We start from the raw sequence: 16,287 nt of genomic DNA on the forward strand, positions 1-16,287 counted from the left end.
CTTTGCGTTAGTGAACACTGATCTCTGCTCCAATCACATGGAGCAGAAATCAGCGTCACTTGTTGCTAGGCAGAACGGGGAAATGCTGTTCGGCATCTCCTCGTTCAGCCTCCCTGTGAGACGATCGTGGGTATCCCCGCGGTGATCGAGTCCGTGGGACCCGCGACCGGACTCACGGGGGTCCCGACCAGCAATGGCAGGGCGGCATTTAAAACTGGCCATACCTGTACGCCAATATGCCTGCCCGTGCCATTCTGCCGACGTACATCGGCGTGCGCTCGTCTGGAACTGGTTAAAGGAACCTACTTAGAAAATAAAAAACAAACCTTTACAACCCCTTTAAGGGTTTTTTTTTTTTCACCTATGGAAAATATAGGGTACTGACGTGTTAAGGTTTGACATGTTGTTGGGTATTTACTTGGTGCAACCTTGGCTTTTATATTTTACCAAAAAAAATAAATAAATATATAGGTCATTTATTGTGTTTTTTGTGCCCCCTAAAATTAAAACTTTTAATGTGTTTTTTTTTTTTTTACTGACATTTTTCCTAGACCTTTGCAGTAATATCGTGTGACATAAAAAATTGGAACCACCACTATTTTATTCTCTAGGGCTGTGATGGTGAACCTTGGCACCCCAGATGTTTTGGAAATATATTTCCCATGATGCTCATGTACTCTGCAGTGTAGCTGAGCATCATGGGAAATGTAGTTCCAAAACATCTGGGGTGCCAAGGTTCACCATCATTGCCCTAGGGCAGTGATGGCGAACCTTGGCACTCCAGATGTTTTGGAACTACATTTCCCATGATGCTCATACACTGAGCAGTGTAGTTGAGCATCATGGGAAATGTAGTTCCAAAACATCTGGGGTGCCAAGGTTCACCATCATTGCCCTAGGGTGTCTGCTTTCAGAAAATATACAAATGTTTGGGGGTTTTATGTAATCTTCAAGCCTTCAAGAACATGTTACATGTTCCACCCCTAAGATTTGTTAGTTAAAAAAAAAAAAAACTGGCTCCTAACTTTTTTTTTTTTTTAGCTGGCTCCTAGATTCAACAGAAATTTTTCAAGCCCTGTGCTAGACCCCAGATGTCTCCTCTGCCCTTAAAAGCATTTGATCCCACCAACACCGGTGATCAGATACATTTCTAGTTCAAAAACGGCACCATTTACATCCGGGGGAACCCGAAAGTGACAAAGCTCAGGTTGTTTCCGGTTTGCTATACCATAGCGCTGATCGGGGGACCTTCCGCTCCTCAAGAGGCTCTATGGCAGTGATGGAGAACCTTGGCACTCCAGATGTTTTGGAACTACATTTCCCATGATGCTCAACTACACTGCAGACTGCATGAGCATCATGGGAAACGTAGTTCCAAAACATCTGGGGTGCCAACGTTTGCCATCACTGCTCTATGGTATGCCGAAGGAAGCGCCGGCTTCAGTTCCAGGTTCTCTGGAGGGACGAAGAACGTGGAGAACTTCATATTCCCATCGCACACGTTCCTGGATGCGCTCTAAGATTTGGGTGCTGTAGCAACAACCAGCTGGATGCCGGTTCAAGTCACGGTAAAGATATTTGCCAGCACACCACGGAACGACACAAGTAGCGTCCAAAACGGGTGATTTATTGCAGGATCACAACACAAAGATAGCGCAACGTTTTCTGAGCCGCGCAGGGCCCGTGAAACCCGTTTGGATGCTACTTGTGTCGTTCCATGGTGTGCTGGCAAATATCTTCACCGAAGAACATGGAGAAACACCCACTGCCGGTGGGAGGGCGGATCCCTTTCATCTTTTGTAAAAGCAATCCAGTGGCTTAAAAAGGATATCTTGAGTAAAAAAGAAGCCAAATACCTGATTCCAGAGGCATGCAGGACTCCGATTATTTACGCCTTACCAAAAATACACAAGGATAAAATAGATCCCCCGTTTAGGCCCATAGTGAATGGGATTGACTCCCTCACCTCTAGAATGGGGGAATATATAGATACATTTTTACAACCTGTGGTCACAAAAACCGAAGCATATCTGAGAGACACGAAGCAGGTATTGCAAATATTAGAAGAACTACCTGAAGAGGAAGGACCCTGGATTATGGCATCAGTTGATGTCTCTTCATTGTACACGGTGATTCAACACTATCAAGCCTGTGAGGCTGTAAAATGGGGCTTAAGAAAGTACAGCACGTTGTCGTGCTCCCAGCGTAAATATTTGGTCAAATGTCTGGACTTTTGCCTTAAAAACAGTTATTTTTGGTATAACCGTGAGTACTTCCATCAAAGAACTGGAGTGGCGATGGGAGCCAAGTTTGCTCCCAGTGTGGCATGTTTATTCATGGCCCAATGGGAAGAAGAAGCGGTATACACTAACAGACCCAGAGAACTGGCTATATATAAAAGGTATATAGACGATATTTTGATACTCTGGAGAGGTGAAACAACCAGCCTAGTTAGATTCTTGGAAGGACTAAATATCAATAACAGAAACATTAAACTATCCTGGGAAGTGAGTACCGGATCAATATCTTTCCTAGATCTAGAAGTGACACAAAATAATAACAAATTATATACAAAGACCCATTTCAAAAATGTCGATAGGAATAGTTACTTGCCAAGAGGTAGCTGCCATCACACTAACTGGCTGTGTAATATTCCAAAGGGTCAACTGATAAGACTACGCAGAAACTGTACAAACACTAAGGACTACCGCCTGCAGGCTGAAAAGATAGGCCAGAGGTTCATAAATAAGGGATATGACAATGAAGACATTAGAAAGAAAATTACAGAAGTTGAAAATATGGATCGGACCACTCTAATTAGAGATAAAACCACCCCGGCACGAGGGATGGATGGGATACCGCTCATACTAAACTACAACGCTCAACACAAGAAATTTGAAAAGATTATCAGAAAACACTGGCACATCCTACGCTTAGATGTACACTTACAGGAAGTGTTGCCTGAATACCCTAAATTTGTGTACAAAAAGGCATTGACTTTAAGGGACAAGATAGTCAAGAATGTCCCCGACCCCCCACCCACAGGCCTGACTTTCTTCACTGGTAAAGGGTTCTTCCCATGTAAACGGTGCTTTGCATGTTTAAAAACAAAACGCCCAGCTGAAAAGAAATTTAATTTTACGTCTACAAGCACTGGGAATACGTACGAAATAAAAGATTTCATATGCTGTAATACCGAGGGAGTGGTGTACGTGTTGCAATGCAGCTGTGGCTTGCAATACGTAGGCCGCACCAAAAGACCTTTAAGGGTACGAATAAAAGAGCATGTTAAAAACATCATTAATGGCTTCGACAAGCACAGCGTTTCTAGGCACTTTTGCATACACCACAACAAGGACCCTACCCAGCTTATGTTTTGGGGTATCGAACCCTACAAAAGACACTGGAGGGGTAGCCATAAGGTCAGAACACTAAGTCAGGCAGAGTCTAGATGGATTTTCACTTTAGACACTTTTGCGCCCCAGGGACTCAATATTGATTTTGACCTTAATTGTTTTATTAGTGATTTCTGACTACATTATTTATAAGTTTCTTCTGTTAGGATGTTTTTAAAATGGCTATTATGTGAATTTTGGATCTCCTTTCCGGTGTCCTCTCTTAAATTGAGAGTGATTCTGATATATTTTTACATATTCCATCTTATCCTATTCTACTTTTACATATATTCTATTCCCCTTTTTTTTAATCAGTCTCTGTTTTTAGCGTTATTCTTGGAGATCGATTATGACTCCCGTTAGGACCATCTACGATGGCCATTATCATGGAATTCTTACATCCTAGTCCAATATATTGCTGATCTCATATGCACATAATTTTAGCTATAACTTTTAATTTTTTCCCACATCACTTAGTCTATACATTGATAGTGGTCCAGTAAATAGCCGTAAGCGTTTTTTTAGATCACTGTCTCCCTCCTAGACATCACTGCTTTTTAGATGGACCTGTTGATAATTTATATCGCCAATAGTTGATTCCTAATTATTGGCCATGTTATACCACACCCCCTAAGATTTTATATAAATACCCTATCGATATCTCTTACACATAATAATTTTATGACTATGGTTTTACTAGTGCAGCTTTTATTCTGATTTTATTTATTTACTTTCAATTTTAATATATTCGTCCAGTACTGTCCATACTTTTCTCTCTTTTTGTTTTATGCTAGATGTCATTTTAGAAACGAACGTTATTGCGCAGGTGCGCTAATGAGACGGGTTGCTCTGTTATTACCTTCGGGGCTGCGCCAATAAGAATAATGTTTCCTGGGCATTTCCCAGCGGGCTAAAACAGTTAATGATCATCCACAATAAAAAATGCCCCCATAAAATGATCGTAAGTGAGGCTTGCACATTTCCTGTCACTGTCACGTCTGTAGACCATTACTCTATATATATTAGCCCACGAGAAAATGGCCGTAGATGTGGCCACAATGGACTTCACAAAAATGGCTGCTAATTACTGACATTATTTATACGTTCGTCCTTACCCCAGTTGTTATTCCCTGATGAAGTCATTTGACGATACGCGTAGGAACACAATTGGCCAGTAAGGACACCGGAAGTGACGTCCGGAAGCGCGAACGTGACACGCGTTCGTTTAAGTTGTGCTTTTATTACTGTTTTAAATGTGAGTACCTTATCTTCGTTTTATACCCAATAAATTGTGAATACGTACTTCACTATTGGAGTGTTCCCCTTGCTTTCTCTGCATGTTACAACGTGCCCATGGTGAATGAGAGTCCAGGATCACATCACCTACTGAACCTACATTATTGGACAACAAGCGTTACTTTGGAAATGCTGTTTACCTTACAGCAGTAAGGTAAGGTAATTACTGCACCTAGTGTGAGGATATTATACGCATAGGAGCACTGGTGGAATCCACCCCCTGCTTTTGGAGCACGCAGGATACTGCTTTGTTGATCACCAAATGGACGCATTTTATCACTAAATGGATATGCTTTCTATATAACTATAGTTCACCTTATTTTTGTTTTTGTAATTTTTGCTTAAACACACATTTCACTGCTTATGGACTATTAGTATTTTGTTCAGACACGTGACACACTACACATGGACTATTAGTATTTTGTGTATTTTTGATTTGTTTTGCACTTTTATAACGACACTCAGTTTTTTTTTTTTTTTTTTTTTTTTTGTGTCATATCATCTATATATTTGGATATACTTAATATTATCTCACTGTCATTTATAGAGGATTTCTCATATCAAGTTTTTTTTTTGGTCAAGCGCACAATGTGACCTGGTGTATTGTACTTTAGTATTTATGCACATTGTCTGAGCTTATTTAAACATACAGTTTCACACTTTATTCTATTTCTGTTTTGGTTGTCACTTGAGTACATGTTAATTTAATTAGATTTATTTAGTCGGAGCGCAACACCATTTCTTAACTACAATCCAGTGGCTAATTAGCCACTAGGACGGCTTTAACAAAAAAAAAAAAAAAAAAAAAAAAAAAAAAAAAAAAAAAAAAAAAGGAAAAAAACATCTGCCGGCATAAAAAGAAACGATGTCAGGATGATGCCTGCAGCTGCAAGCATCATGCCGGTATACCACTTAAAAACCGCAACGTAAATCTGAGTATTGTGGTCTTCAAGTGGATGTTCTAATGTTGCCGTGTTATTAGGACTTTTCTCACAGTCCGTGCATGCGAGTCATTCATGCTGCTGGCTTTTCAGGTCTGACAAACTACATTGATGAACCTACCTGCAGCTATGGCTCCAACTAGAGGGATGAGAGTCAGCAGGATGGGGTAATTCCAGGGGGAGATGATGAGCACCACACCAAACGGCTCCTTCCGAATAAACGCCGAGTCTAAATACATGGCCTGCAGGGAGAGAAAGAGGAACCGCCCTTCATCAACAGATCACATGATACATCAAATGTGCCGGGATAAGGTCTTCTAGCACCCAGGGCGAAGATGCCAAATGGTGCCCCCTCCCTCCAAATGTATGAGCATTATGTGCCATATGTGTCATCAAAAATCCCCCACCCACAAAAAAAAAAATTTGAGTGCTAATCTTCAAAAATCACCCCAAACAAAACTTCCCCCTGTTATAGCGCAAATCTGCTTCCTTTTCCAACCCCCCCCCCTTTCTAGCACAAATCCCCTACCCCACAACTTTTCTATGTGAGCATAAATCTTTCCTCCCCACTAATCCCCTTCTCCCAGCACAATTCACCCCCCCCCCCCACAAATCCCCTATCCTAGAACTAACCCATCCCCCTAAATCCTCCCCAATCATCCCTACTAGGACAACGCTCCCCCCTGAATACCCCCCCTCCCCCCAAGACAAACCTCCCAATTATCCCTACTAGGACAAATCCTCTACCACACAAATATCCTATCTGAGCATAAATCCTTCCCCCCCCCCCCCAACTAATCCCCTTCTCCCAGCAAAAAAATTACCCCCCCACAAATCCCCTATCCTACCACACCCCCCCCCCTAAATCCCCCGCCCAATCATCCCTACTAGCACAAATCCTATACCCCACAAATTTCCTATCTGAGCATAAATCCTTCCCCCCTACTAATCCCCATTCTCCCAACACAAATCACCCCCACACACAGATCCCCTATCCTACCACTAACCCTCCCCCTAACCCCCCCCCCCTCCCCAGTATAAACCCCCCCAATCATCCCTACTAGCACACATCCTATACCCCACAAATTTCCTATTTGAGCATAAATCCTTCCACCCACTATTAATCCCCTTCTCCCAGCAAAAATCCCCCCCCCACAAATCCCCTATCCTACCACTAACCCCCCCCCCCCCCAAATCCCCCCAGTACAAACCCACCCCCAATCATCCCTACTAGCACAAATCCTCTACCCCACAAATATTCGATCTGAGCATAAATCCCTCTCTCCCCCCTACTAATCCCCTTCTCCCAGCACAAATCACCCCTCCCCCCACAAGTCCCCTATCCTACCACTTACCCCCCCCATACAAACCCCCCAATCATCCCTACTAGCACAAATCCTCTACCCCACAAATTTCCAATCTGAGCATAAATACTTCCCCCCTACTAATCCCCTTCTCCCAGAAAAAATCACCACCACCCACAAATCCCCCATCTTACCACTAACCCTCCCCCCAAGACAAACACCCCCCCCCCCCCCCATCATCATCTCTACTAGCAAAAATCCTAAACCGCACAAATTTCCTATCTGAGCATAAATCCTCCCTCCCTCACCAATCCCCTTCCCTCCCCCCCAGTACAAACCCCCCAAATTATCTGTACTAGCACAAATCCTCTACTCCACAAATTTCCTATCTGAGCATAAATCCTTCCCCCCTACTAATCCCCTTCTCCCAGAACAAATCATCCCCCCACAAATCCCCTATCCTACCACTAATCCTCCCTCCTAAATCCCCCCAGTACAAATCCACCCAATCACCCCTGCTAGCACAAATCCCTCCCCCCCCACCCCAACCAAAGCCCCCTTCCTTACACAAATCCCCCCCTCCAATTCACCCCTTCTAACACAACCTTCCAAATCCCCACTGGGCCCAGGGCAGCCACCCCTCCGTTCCAACCCTTGTCCCAACCCTGAGACATGCATCACAGAACAATTATTGAGGCCTCACCATACTTGTGGAGACGGGTTCATCTTTCATCCAGGAGCTCAGATTATTTATTGCCAGATTAATCTCGCTCCTCACCATGCTCAGTTCTGTGACCTCCCCTTCAAATGTTGACTGGAAAATGAGAAAATTGGAAAATTGATTAGAGCAGGGGTCTCCAAACTGCAGCCCGTGGGCCTAAATCTGGCCCTTTGCTTGCCTTTATCCAGCCCTTGGGACACTACTGTATTCCTTCCACTGATACAAGGCACTATTCCTCCCACTGACACCAGTGATGGGCTACAATTCCTCCCACTGACACCAGTGATGGGCTACAATTCCTCCCACTGCCACCAGTGATGGGCTACTATTCCTCCCACTGCCACCAGTGATGGGCTACTATTCCTCCCACTGCCACCAGTGATGGGCTACAATTCCTCCCACTGCCACCAGTGATGGGCTACAATTCCTCCCACTGCCACCAGTGATGGGCTACAATTCCTCCCACTGCCACCAGTGATGGGCTACAATTCCTCCCACTGCCACCAGTGATGGGCTACAATTCCTCCCACTGGCACCAGTGATGGGCTACAATTCCTCCCACTGACACCAGTGATGGGCTACTATTCCTCCCACTGACACCAGTGATGGGCTACTATTCCTCCCACTGACACCAGTGATGGGCTACAATTCCTCCCACTGCCACCAGTGATGGGCTACAATTCCTCCCACTGCCACCAGTGATGGGCTACAATTCCTCCCACTGGCACCAGTGATGGGCTACAATTCCTCCCACTGGCACCAGTGATGGGCTACAATTCCTCCCACTGGCACCAGTGATGGGCTACAATTCCTCCCACTGACACCAGTGATGGGCTACAATTCCTCCCACTGGCACCAGTGATGGGCTACAATTCCTCCCACTGGCACCAGTGATGGCCTACTATTCCTCCCACTGGCACCAGTGATGGCCTACTATTCCTCCCACTGGCACCAGTGATGGCCTACTATTCCTCCCACTGGCACCAGTGATGGCCTACTATTCCTCCCACTGGCACCAGTGATGGCCTACTATTCCTCCCACTGGCACCAGTGATGGGACACTATTCCTCCCACTGATACCAGTGATGGGGCACTATTCCTCCCACTGGCACCAGTGATGGGACACTATTCCTCCCACTGGCACCAGTGATGGGACACTATTCCTCCCACTGGCACCAGTGATGGGACACTATTCCTCCCACTGGCACCAGTGATGGGACACTATTCCTCCCACTGGCACCAGTGATGGGACACTATTCCTCCCACTGGCACCAGTGATGGGACACTATTCCTCCCACTGGCACCAGTGATGGGACACTATTCCTCCCACTGGCACCAGTGATGGGACACTATTCCTCCCACTGACACCAGTGATGGGGCACTATTCCTCCCACTGACACCAGTGATGGGGCAATATTCCTCCCACTGATACCAGTGATGGGCTACTATTCCTCCCACTGATACCAGTGATGGGCTACTATTCCTCTCACTGATACCAGTGATGGGCTATGCTTCCTTCCACTAACACCATAGTTAGTAAGGTTGAATAAAGACACCAGTCCATCCATTTCAACCTGAGCGAGTGTCTACAATTGTCCCTATTCCTGTACATTACACACTCACATCGGTCCCTACCCTCAAGAAGCCCACAATCCAAGGTCCATATACTAGGGCCAATTTTGGACAGAAGCCAATTAACCTACCTGCATGTCTTTGGAGTGTGGGAGGAAACCGGAGGAAACCCACTCAGGCACAGGGAGAACATGCAAACTCCAGGCAGGTAGTGTCATGGTTGGGATTTGAACCAGTGACCATTTTTACGGCTAGGCAAGAGTGTTACCCATTACACCACTGTGCCGCCCACGCCAATGATGTTATTTTGTTTTACTCCCACTGACCACCAAGCCTATAGCATGGTTTACTCCCACTGAAGCCAGGGCATTTTCTACTCCCACTAGCTAAAGTTCGGTCCCCCTAAAGTATGAAGAACAGTAAACTGGCCCTTTAATTGGGAAGTTTCTACCCGGTGAGTCACTGACCTGGAACAAGGGTCATCTTGTGCACTTGATTCAGATAGCTGACTTACAAGTTAATGAATATAGAATTACAATATAAGCTCTAGAGAAATAGCAACTCCTATATTGTTGCCATGACAAGTACATTTTAATATGGAACTGGTTCCCAGTGTGTCAATATAGATGTCTTACCAGCATGATTCATCATTACTACAGACACATATAAAGGTTTGTACGGCCAACCTTACAGTATTCAAAAACATGGGATGCCAACTGGCATATTTGGCAGGATTGGGCCGCTATCTCATGTCTGTGGGAGGTTCTATCCTATCAGCCATTGTTTGGGGAAACAGGTGATTGGACAGGTTAGAGCACTATTGTTCCTACCGAGATAATTATGGAAAAAACTTGGGTGGTTGAATTGCTTGGATGCTTGAATTCCGCTCAAGCTTGGTCACACAAAAGTCGAATTGTTTCTGAGCATGCGTTGGAATTTTGCGTGTCGGAATCTGTACAGACGACAGGAATTTCTGATTGGAACTTTTTCCCGACCGAAAAATAGAGAACTCTCCCTCAATCTTTTGCTGGTTGGAATTCTGCCAGCAAAAGTCAGATGGAGCATACACACGGTCGGAATTTCTGACCAAAAGCTCACGTCTGACTTTTGCTGGCAGAATTTCTGATCGTGTGTACGGGGCTTTAGCCCTTGCCAACATCTGCTTGCACCATGCATTGTCTGCCCCCCCCTCTGGAGCAACAAACATGAACACTGGCCCTAATGGCTGATATTGATGCCAAAAGATTGCACTGGGCCAACAAGCCCACATTGAAGGCTTTATAGAAAATGCCTGTGAATATGGCGCTGTAGATTGACCCCACCATTTATCATTATTAACCCCATGATCTCACCTTATTCAGATCTTTCTTCAGACATTGAAGTAGTTCTGTCTTCTTCTCATCCAGGAATCGTCCAAGAGCCTCCAGCTGTGCCATCCTGAACTCTGCAGGTCGGGTTTTTCCTTCACTGAAGCTGCGCCTGACACGTTCCAGAGTGCCGCTGTAGGACGTCATGGTTCTGTTGTAAAACACAGAAGATTATTTGATGTCAAAGAAATTATTAGGGGGTGGAAAACAGCCCAAACTCCAACATGGATTAAGGGACATGGATAATAGAAAATCAAGGATGGGAATTGGCTTTGACTCAAGCAAGTGGGACATGGACTGTAGGGCATCAATGGCAAGACGTGTAGCAGGTGCAGTCTTTTTTTCCGATTGGATGCCGCCACCCTATGTGACTCTGGCAGCCATCTTGGGTCAGGGAGCTCTGATTTAAGGCCCTGACTCCTGGGCTTAGTGTGCCAGGAGTCAGAGTGTGACAGGGACAGTGATTAGCAGCAGAGAGAGGTTCCAAACAAATAGGGACACTCCATCCTCCCTGGAAACCTCCCCATTTGTGTATAGACCGGCCAGGCCACATTCTGCCCCTCAACACATCTGAGACCAGCTCTTCTACACACTGCTGATATATTCTGGTAGTATTCCTGGTTGGGTGCCTTCCAGCTGAGTTTGTTATAAACTATTGGACTCTATATGAATACAAGTTTTGCAATTAGACTGCCACTGCACCTCAACACATGTGGATAGAAGGACGTGGGTGGTGGAACATAGACGGTGGGATCTCAATGAATGGTCACAGACAATGGCACATGGAAAATGGGATATAGGTGGATGGTCAAGGAAAGTGGGACATGGACAGTTAATCAAAGATGCTGAGATAAACATGAGAGACATAAAGCATAAAAATGGAGACCAAGACATAGAGGGTGGGACATTACTGTAAAGAGACAGAGAAGATCGGTGCACAAGACAGAGTGGAACTGGTCTTGAAACTGAGAGAAGGTTTTTGCTGGACATAAGGGATCAGTGCAGCAGTATGAGATGAGAGGTGACTGCAGGAGACAGAAAAGTTTAGGTGTGTGGAAGATTGACCGAGGAAGTCAGTGCAGGAAGCCACCAGGAGGAAGTCAGTGCAGGAAGCCACCAGAGGAGGTCAGTGCAGGAAACCACCAGAGGAGGTCAGTGCAGAAAGGTATCAGAGGGGGTCAGTGCAGAAAGGTATCAGAGGGGGTCAGTGCAGAAAGGTATCAGAGAGGGTCAGTGCAGAAAGGTATCAGAGGGGGTCAGTGCAGAAAGGTATCAGAGAGGGTCAGTGCAGAAAGGTATCAGAGGGGGTCAGTGCAGAAAGGTATCAGAGGGGGTCAGTGCAGAAAGGTATCAGAGGGGGTCAGTGCAGAAAGGTATCAGAGGGGGTCAGTGCAGAAAGGTATCAGAGGGGGTCAGTGCAGAAAGGTATCAGAGGGGGTCAGTGCAGAAAGGTATCAGAGGGGGTCAGTGCAGAAAGGTATCAGAGGGGGTCAGTGCAGAAAGGTATCAGAGGGGGTCAGTGCAGAAAGGTATCAGAGGGGGTCAGTGCAGAAAGGTATCAGAGGGGGTCAGTGCAGAAAGGTATCAGAGGGGGTCAGTGCAGAAAGGTATCAGAGGGGGTCAGTGCAGAAAGGTATCAGAGGGGGTCAGTGCAGAAAGGTATCAGAGGGGGTCAGTGCAGAAAGGTATCAGAGGGGGTCAGTGCAGAAAGGTATCAGAGGGGGTCAGTGCAGAAAGGTATCAGAGGGGGTCAGTGCAGAAAGGTATCAGAGGGGGTCAGTGCAGAAAGGTATCAGAGGGGGTCAGTGCAGAAAGGTATCAGAGGGGGTCAGTGCAGAAAGGTATCAGAGGGGGTCAGTGCAGAAAGGTATCAGAGGGGGTCAGTGCAGAAAGGTATCAGAGGGGGTCAGTGCAGAAAGGTATCAGAGGAGGTCAGTGCAGAAAGGTATCAGAGGAGGTCAGTGCAGAAAGGTATCAGAGGAGGTCAGTGCAGAAAGGTATCAGAGGAGGTCAGTGCAGAAAGGTATCAGAGGAGGTCAGTGCAGAAAGGTATCAGAGGAGGTCAGTGCAGAAAGGTATCAGAGGAGGTCAGTGCAGCAGTATGGTAGAGATCAGTGGACAAGAAATTACCAAAGAAGACCAAAGTAGTGCAACACTAGTACAGAGAAGGACAGTGTCGGACATAAAATAAACAGAGGAGGTCACTGCAGGACATAGTTGCATTGAGCAGGCCTGGAATGAACATATGGGGCATCAAAATATATAATCTACATCTGCGGTGGGACAACAGTGATGAGGAATAAATGGTGTTATGAGACATGGAGGCCTTTATCCTCTGCAATACAGATTCCAGAGATCTCAGATAACACCCAGTTTGTGATCGGAGTCTTGCCTTAGTTTATCAGAGCTGGCTTTGTTTCCCTGGCTCCAGCCTGGCACTGGGTGCAGAATTTGAGTGAATCCTGTGAGCTCCACCCTGGGGTGTTACCAGCTGGCACATTGCTCTCCCAGAAGAGAACTATGTTATTTTCTGTAATTACATAACACTTTGATAGCAGGTTTCTGTGTATATTGTATTGATTTTGATGTCAGGATGTTTCGGTATGTTGCAAAAGTTTCTTCACAAATATTTATAATATTACAATGCGAATGCAGTCATTACAGTATGGGTGTGCAGAGCTTTGGACATCGGTGGGCACAGAGAGCACTGACACATACAGGAGTGAAGAGTGCAATCCCAGCACAGTGTGCACCCAAAAAAGAATACAAGCAGTACATAGCTCAGGATACAGGCAGGATGTGGCTCATTGTGTACCAGACACAGTGTGTGGCACAATGTGTACAGTATGTGCTGTGTGTATAGCATACAGCCTGTGGCTTCATGTGTAGAGTATACAGTATGTGGCTCAGTGTATACAAAATACAAGCCACATGTGGCTCAGTGTGTTCAATATAGAGCATGTGGCTTGCTGTGTAGGCAATGGGTGACTCAATGTGTACAGCATATTATTATTATCGATTTATATAGCGCCAACAGTGTGACACGATGTATAGAGCATACATTGTGTGAGTCAGTGTATACAGCATAAGGCTTTGTATGTACAGCGTGTGGCACAGTGTTTACAGTATACAGCATATGGCTCAGTATATACAACATACAGTGTGTGGCTCAGTGCATACAGTGTGTGATTCAGTATATACAGCATATGGCTCAGTATGTACAGAATACAGAGCGTGGCTCAGTGTGTCATGAATGCAGTGTGTGGCTCAGTGTAGTGAATGCAGGCAGCCTGTGGCTCAGTGTGTAGTGAATGCAGGCAGCGTGTGGCTCAGTGTGTAGTGAATGCAGGCAGCGTGTGGCTCAGTGTGTTGTGAATGCAGGCAGCGTGTGGCTCAGTGTGTTGTGAATGCAGGCAGCGTGTGGCTCAGTGTGTTGTGAATGCAGGCAGCGTGTGGCTCAGTGTGTTGTGAATGCAGGCAGCGTGTGGCTCAGTGTGTTGTGAATGCAGGCAGCGTGTGGCTCAGTGTGTTGTGAATGCAGGCAGCGTGTGGCTCAGTGTGTTGTGAATGCAGGCAGCGTGTGGCTCAGTGTGTTGTGAATGCAGGCAGCGTGTGGCTCAGTGTGTTGTGAATGCAGGCAGCGTGTGGCTCAGTGTGTTGTGAATGCAGGCAGCGTGTGGCTCAGTGTGTTGTGAATGCAGGCAGCGTGTGGCTCAGTGTGTTGTGAATGCAGGCAGCGTGTGGCTCAGTGTGTTGTGAATGCAGGCAGCGTGTGGCTCAGTGTGTTGTGAATGCAGGCAGCGTGTGGCTCAGTGTGTTGTGAATGCAGGCAGCGTGTGGCTCAGTGTGTAGTGAATGCAGGCAGCGTGTGGCTCAGTGTGTAGTGAATGCAGGCAGCCTGTGGCTCAGTGTGTAGTGAATGCAGGCAGCGTGTGGCTCAGTGTGTAGTGAATGCAGGCAGCGTGTGGCTCAGTGTGTAGTGAATGCAGGCAGCCTGTGGCTCAGTGTGTAGTGAATGCAGGCAGCCTGTGGCTCAGTGTGTAGTGAATGCAGGCAGCCTGTGGCTCAGTGTGTAGTGAATGCAGGCAGCCTGTGGCTCAGTGTGTTGTGAATGCAGGCAGCGTGTGGCTCAGTGTGTTGTGAATGCAGGCAGCGTGTGGCTCAGTGTGTTGTGAATGCAGGCAGTGTGTGGCTCAGTGTGTAGTGAATGCAGGCAGTGTGTGGCTCAGTGTGTTGTGAATGCAGGCAGTGTGTGGCTCAGTGTGTAGAGAATACAGGCAGCCTGTGGCTCAATGTGTTGTGAATGCGGGTAGCCTGTGGCTCAATGTGTTGTGAATGCAGGCAGCGTGTGGCTCAGTGTGTAATGAATGCAGGCAGTGTGTGGCTCAGTGTGTTGTGAATGCAGGCAGCGTGTGGCTCAGTGTGTAATGAATGCAGGCAGTGTGTGGCTCAGTGTGTTGTGAATGCAGGCAGCGTGTGGCTCAGTGTGTAGTGAATGCAGGCAGCGTGTGGCTCAGTGTGTTGTGAATGCAGGCAGCGTGTGGCTCAGTGTGTTGTGAATGCAGGCAGCGTGTGGCTCAGTGTGTTGTGAATGCAGGCAGCCTGTGGCTCAATGTGTTGTGAATGCAGGCAGCGTGTGGCTCAGTGTGTTGTGAATGCAGGCAGCCTGTGGCTCAATGTGTTGTGAATGCAGGCAGCGTGTGGCTCAGTGTGTAGTGAATGCAGGCAGCGTGTGGCTCAATGTGTTGTGAATGCAGGCAGCGTGTGGCTCAGTGTGTTGTGAATGCAGGCAGTGTGTGGCTCAGTGTGTAGAGAATACAGGCAGCCTGTGGCTCAATGTGTTGTGAATGCAGGCAGTGTGTGGCTCAGTGTGTAATGAATGCAGGCAGCGTGTGGCTCAGTGTGTTGTGAATGCAGGCAGCGTGTGGCTCAGTGTGTACAGATTCTAGGCAGTGTTTGCAGAAGCCTGTATTACCTGTGATCCTGCGCTCTCCCCAGACAGCTGACACTGAGAGGAAGGAGAATGATGAGGAGGAAGTAGGGAGGAGGAGGAGGAGGAGGGACATAGTTCTTGTGTAATGAATTCCTCATCGGTCACACTGTGTTTGTTGTACAGATTAGTGAAGCTTGGAATGTGGATACAATGTATTGATTGTGTATTCCCTGCACCATTTCTATTATCCGTAGGGATCACACCAGAGATCTCCCATGGCAACCACAAAACTCCGGACTGATATGATGTCATCCAATGTGCTGCCTGTGGTCACCAAGGTTTCATGTACTCCTGAAATACTTCCATCAACGCTGGATGATCGTTCCTCCAGAAACCAGCAAATAAAAAAAAATGCACATTTTGTGTTTTATGTATGTGCGTTTACACACAAAAGGCGTTTAGAGACTTATGAATGTAAGCTCATTCATTGGTTGAAAAAATTGTATTTATTTTATAATCATAATTTACATTAATATATTTTTTTTATTATTTTTACTTTATTAAGGGCATATGCACTTTGCATGTCATTATACATTGGCGCTGTCATAAGTATAGAGAACGAGCGTATACAAGAACTAGATCCGGCGTGTGCCCGACTCAGGGTGACCACATTTCCAAACTGCCATTCAGGGACATCCCCCTACTCCCCCCAAAAATCCTTTTTGATACTTTTTGTTGCCAATTTTTGGGGCGTGTGT

The 16,287-nt window shown here is 46.3% G+C and overlaps 1 protein-coding gene across 1 annotated transcript in view; it reads right to left on the reverse strand.

Moving 5' to 3' along the window:
- LOC143927239 (aldehyde dehydrogenase family 3 member B1-like) overlaps window positions 1-15,695 on the reverse strand; it is a 42,560-nt gene extending 26,865 nt beyond the window's left edge. The window contains exons 1-4 of the mRNA XM_077451239.1: window positions 15,572-15,695; window positions 10,582-10,747; window positions 7,640-7,750; window positions 5,754-5,874 (exon numbers count right to left, since the gene is read on the reverse strand). Of these exons, the coding sequence (XP_077307365.1) occupies window positions 5,754-5,874; window positions 7,640-7,750; window positions 10,582-10,747; window positions 15,572-15,687 (514 nt within the window). The 5' untranslated portion in view covers window positions 15,688-15,695. The remainder of the gene's footprint in view (window positions 1-5,753; window positions 5,875-7,639; window positions 7,751-10,581; window positions 10,748-15,571) is intronic.
- Window positions 15,696-16,287: the final 592 nt, after the last annotated feature.

Source organism: Lithobates pipiens, unplaced genomic scaffold, assembly GCF_037356315.1.
Source record: "Lithobates pipiens isolate NorthernLeopardFrog02 unplaced genomic scaffold, aLitPip1_a1.2 Scaffold_23, whole genome shotgun sequence".
Lineage (NCBI taxonomy): Eukaryota > Metazoa > Chordata > Amphibia > Anura > Ranidae > Lithobates > Lithobates pipiens.